The sequence below is a fragment of the Patiria miniata genome, unplaced genomic scaffold, assembly GCF_015706575.1.
Source record: "Patiria miniata isolate m_02_andy unplaced genomic scaffold, ASM1570657v1 HiC_scaffold_22, whole genome shotgun sequence".
Classification (NCBI taxonomy): domain Eukaryota; kingdom Metazoa; phylum Echinodermata; class Asteroidea; order Valvatida; family Asterinidae; genus Patiria; species Patiria miniata.
This window is the reverse complement of record NW_024037061.1, coordinates 10,118,542-10,123,227: the sequence shown is the minus strand read 5'-3', so window position 1 is coordinate 10,123,227 and position 4,686 is coordinate 10,118,542. Positions and strand designations below refer to the sequence as shown.

Here is a 4,686-nt window from a genome sequence, read left to right as displayed (position 1 = left end):
TTTCGCTTAAAGATATTTAAAGCCCTGAGCGTTGGGAATCCGGCTAATAATACGAACACGATGTGCCTATAAGGGAACATCAAAGCCGTTTAAATACGAAACTAAATTTAGAGTTATTTCTGAATTGCTTCTCAATCATTTAGAAGTCAGCGATGGAGCCGAAGCCACAGTTGAGGTCGAGATTTCGTCAACACCCTCTGCTCCCCGATATTCTGACTGCAGTGACATCGTGGACAGCGGGATGTCTAGGCTGGGTGTCTACACTATCTACCCACCGCAATATCCAAACGGCTTGACCGTTTACTGCAGGGGGCAATGGATAGTAAGTTTCTTCGCTTTATCTCATCCTTATCCGGTTCGTTAGTGTGACGTCATCTCAATTTAACCATGCGTACTTCACACGGTGTAGCATAGCCTTACCAAATCAAAGATATCTTTGGTTTGCAACGTTGGATTTTCTTGATTTTTTTAAACCAATTATAAACAAGACCACAGGCTTGAAAATGTTATAAAATTTAATTAGCTAGTCCTTACCAACTTTTGAGAAAATCAGCGATTTCTTTATGCACAATGTTTATCGGGACACCCTGTATAGCACGTGTTTTATGCATGCGCGTGTATGACGAAGTCACCAACAATCGAATACATGCAGTTCCGACATGAAATCAACAGTCAGGCCCGTTCCCTCAGAGTCGGCGGTTCGTCAACCCCCAAAATGGAACTGTTCATGTCAACTTTAAACATATATCGTGCTAATGCATGTATGCGAGTTGTACATGTGTATACGCTTATCCCACTGACGATGGATCTTTGGTGTACACAGATGGCGTCGTAGTGATATTTTGGAACATTATGGGAAACAAAGTAAACATGTAACTAAACAAAAAGCAGGAAAATGCGGAACTCGTCACCGAATGGGGAGGATTAATTCAAATCCCTCCTCTGGCCCAGCCCCCTCCTTCAATAACACTGACCTGCACTTTAAACACCTGTTGTGTTTAATCAGCACTTCGCGGAATTAAACCGATCGTCTTATATCAATGTGTTAAAATTGTCAAGGAAGCAGGCGCGGATCAAGGGGGGGGGGGGACCCCAGCTCCCTCAATTTTTTCCATGGAAGTTTATGACAAAAAAATGCCAACCCCTCCCCCTGCTCTGACACCCAATCATGTTTTATTGGTAAACATTTCTGCCTTTGCACAAAATACGGACAGAGCCAGCTTGGCTAGGGGGTATATGTACACTATTGTGTGATATAGTGTTAATAATCGTTGGATTTAAACAGCGCCCCCATGAAAGTATGGTACGAACCACCCCCTCCCCCCACTACCAAACCTATTGATTTTCCATTTGGTAACTTCGTTCTTTGCTGACTCATTCTAGGTGATTCAGAATCGTAAACGCGGGTCGGTCAATTTCACCCGTAGCTGGGCCGAGTACCGAGACGGCTTCGGTGATCTGACGGGGGAGTTCTGGCTGGGCAACGAGGTAGTCCGCCAGCTGACCTCGGAAGGCACTTGGAAACTACAGATTATAGTGGAAGAAGCAAAAGGCTTAAAGAGAATAACCTGGACGCAGTTCAAGATCACAGGTGACAACTACACACTACATGTGGATCCATTGCAACCAGGGGATCTTCATTACTCAAAAGGTATCAACTAGTCTTCTTTCTAAACAAATATGCTACTGTTCATATACAATTCATAAAAGCCCTCAAGAAATGTAATATTCGTTTTGAATTGACACTGTTAAGAACACAGTAATATGCGAACTTTTACCCTTTGATACTCGTTGTCGTAATAGCCTCCTTTATGAAACAATTTCAAAGTAGTTTTGTCCATTATGCCAGTTTTGTCGCCATGATTGCAAACACAAAAGTCGTGCTTTGTTTACATTGTGTCATTGAAGGGAAAACAAAGAATTGAAATCACGAAATTTAATTTATACAATGCATAAAAAGTACACGGTGCACGAAACCTCACGTAGCAGGTCAACATTACCTTTTCCAAAAATTGCATCACCAAGCATTGAATGCGTGTTATTGTTTCACCCCAAGTCTTTATTTTCCTGTCAATTTATGCGTAAATAAAGCGTGATACTTTTTCACGCAGACTGTGTTGACAAAGCTTATTCTATTTTGGCTAGGAATCTACTTGATTTTCAACGAGTAAAAAGTCACGATGTAGTTTTTTTGGTGGTCTTTGATAGATACCTGTGAAATATGCCTGTAAAATATGTCAGAGATGTCCCTTTAAAATTCCTTTACACCTCTTCGTCGCCTAAAATTTCAAAAGATGATACTTCTTTTAAGGTGGAGTTTACCTGATAAAGGCACGTTTTGTTACATCGGTTTGGTATCGGCTAGTCGACACACTGATGGTTGGTGGTTGAACGTTTGTACAGTTAATTTAAGCTAGAAGTCATTCGAATGTACTCAGAGGAAGCTTTTTTGTCTTACACATGTTCAGTGGAATAGCACATTGCTTTTCCAACAATCTCAGCATTTGGTATCATTTTCATCCGTTTGCTAGGAAAGTCTCTCACTGACGTTTCCTTAGGCCAGCCGTTCTCAACCTACGATCGCAACAATGACGCCGATGGCAACGCCAATTGTGCCGCTCAGCTGAAGGGAGGCTGGTGGTTCAAGACTTGTACTGGAGGAGTCGGGAATGTGGATCTCGTGCCGACTAACCTGAATGGGGAGTATTCCTATCCCGTCAACTACACGGGGCAAGATTACCGCGGTATGAGGTGGGCTGGTGCGCTTGAGTTTGGTGACCAAATACTATCTTGCCGCATCGCGATTTGTACTTGTACGGTTTAATTTTCATGGTCTAACCCTGTATTTCGGTTTTGGTAAGATTAAAAAGAGCGTTGGTTTGGTAAGAAGTGAACTGGTTCGATATTACTGAAAACTGGGTGTTACATGGTAGTGTCTTTGAAAAAGATTTACTGATGAAGGAAAAACCAAAGAATCGAATTTTAGAATCCAGAGTTTGAGTCGTCTTTAGTACTGCACGTATTACATGTAATAATAAAATCGAGACATACGTCTTTTGCGTAAGTTTTGCGGATTACTAATAGCACAAACAAACGATGCTTGCTTTTTGTCTCTCTTTTTCATTGAAAAAGTTATTGTTGCAAATTTGTGTTATGCCATACGTTTATCAACTTCTACGTTTATCAACTACCCTTAAAATTCCTTCAGGAAATTTGTGATAGAAATCTAGCGACGTGCTATTGCAAGGTGTGTGCTGGTGGTTTTTAGATAATAGTGAATGCTGTATCAGCATCCATACTCCAACCGGTCTTAAACATGGTGTTTCATAGCGGTCAAGCACATATTTATCCCCGTTCATAAATACCTTTTCGGTACAAAAAAATCAAAACTGTCAGTTAAAAAGTCAAAACAAGTCAATTTTTGTTTAATTTTCCAACAATTTTACTCAACAATTTCACTTCATTGTTTTTTTTTTCGAAACACCCATCTCGCTTATGTGCTTTGGTATGGCCCTTTCGCGAGTAACCGTAAAAAACTCCTTATCGGCGCAGAACGCAGCTGTTCCGGTGTAGTGTGAATTTAAGACTATGAAACAATATTGCGCATACCTAAGTGAGGATTGTGAACGTTTAACCAACACAACGGTACTGGAATGCACCGGATTTCATGTAGTAGTCCAATTTTCATGTTTCACTGGAAAAGTGTTTTAGGACCTGCCAGCCGGTTTTTATCGACCGTTAAACCGGCCACGTGACTGGCTCTCGACCAATAGGAATGGGTAAACTGTCTTAGGTATTTATGAATATTGTATAGTAAAATGTGGGTGTTTCTTGTGAAAGTGTTATTCTATGTAGTTCAATATTTCACATATGTCATCTAATTCTTCTTTTCAATATACTTATAAATTATGAGTTACGTGTACATCAGATATCCTTGTCGATAAGAAGTAAAAACAGAAACAATCAGCACTTATTCACAATTATCTAGGTTTGGTTTCAAACCTTAATTGGCTACAAATGTTTACGCAAAAACACACAGATTAATTTCCAAGCACACTACACGTTAGAGGCAAGAAAGCACGAGACGGGGGGCCAGTTACAGACAATAGACACTGGTTACCTTTGGCTGGTTACCGGACCTTAATATCATTCTTTTCTTTGCTCAGCACATTCTGCACTAGGTAGCTATAATACAGTAGTTAACACTCTTTATTTGTTTCTTGTGAGGGCGCACTTGTGCACGGAGTCTATAGACCAACTAAATTCGTTTCCGGTATATTTCATTATATTTCATTGCCCTTTAAGGGTGGGAAATCATGCCGGAATAGTTTAACACAATACAGCTGTTTAAGCTATACATCTGAATACTACTAATATACAAAGGAATGATTATTATGTATTATGTTGTAAATAATATGGTTGACCAATTTGTGAGCCATTAACTACAATGCATACGGATAGGTGTGTAGAAAACCTTTAAGATATAGAAAGATTGAACAACGTTTACAATATATTAACACTGTTAATAAGTCAGTTTCACAGTGTTTTAGATAATTCAAACGCTGTAGCAAGTGGTAGATGTAATTAGATGTAATAGATGTTATTTACGTTACGCTGTGATTTCAGTGTTTCAAAAATTGAATTTAGTTTCATTCTCGTTCCATTCAAATTTAGTCTGGGTTATCT

General features: G+C 39.7%; 1 protein-coding gene across 1 annotated transcript; it reads left to right on the top strand.

Annotated features, from left to right (window-relative positions):
- The first annotated feature begins 225 nt into the window (after window positions 1-225).
- LOC119729946 (ficolin-3-like) lies at window positions 226-3,373 on the top strand. The gene is made up of 3 exons (XM_038202736.1): window positions 226-322; window positions 1,384-1,651; window positions 2,532-3,373. The coding sequence occupies exons 1-3, from the start codon at window positions 242-244 to the stop codon at window positions 2,822-2,824; spliced, it is 642 nt and encodes a 213-aa protein (XP_038058664.1). The 5' UTR covers window positions 226-241; the 3' UTR covers window positions 2,825-3,373.
- Window positions 3,374-4,686: the final 1,313 nt, after the last annotated feature.

Excerpts from the sequence above, each read along its gene's own strand:
- LOC119729946 (XM_038202736.1), top strand. The coding sequence starts at position 242 with ATGTCTAGGCTGGGTGTCTACACTATCTACCCACCGCAATATCCAAAC. Across the intron at positions 323-1,383 it reads ACTGCAGGGGGCAATGGATA|GTGATTCAGAATCGTAAACG; the intron begins GTAAGTTTCTTC and ends GACTCATTCTAG. Across the intron at positions 1,652-2,531 it reads GGATCTTCATTACTCAAAAG|GAAAGTCTCTCACTGACGTT; the intron begins GTATCAACTAGT and ends TCCGTTTGCTAG.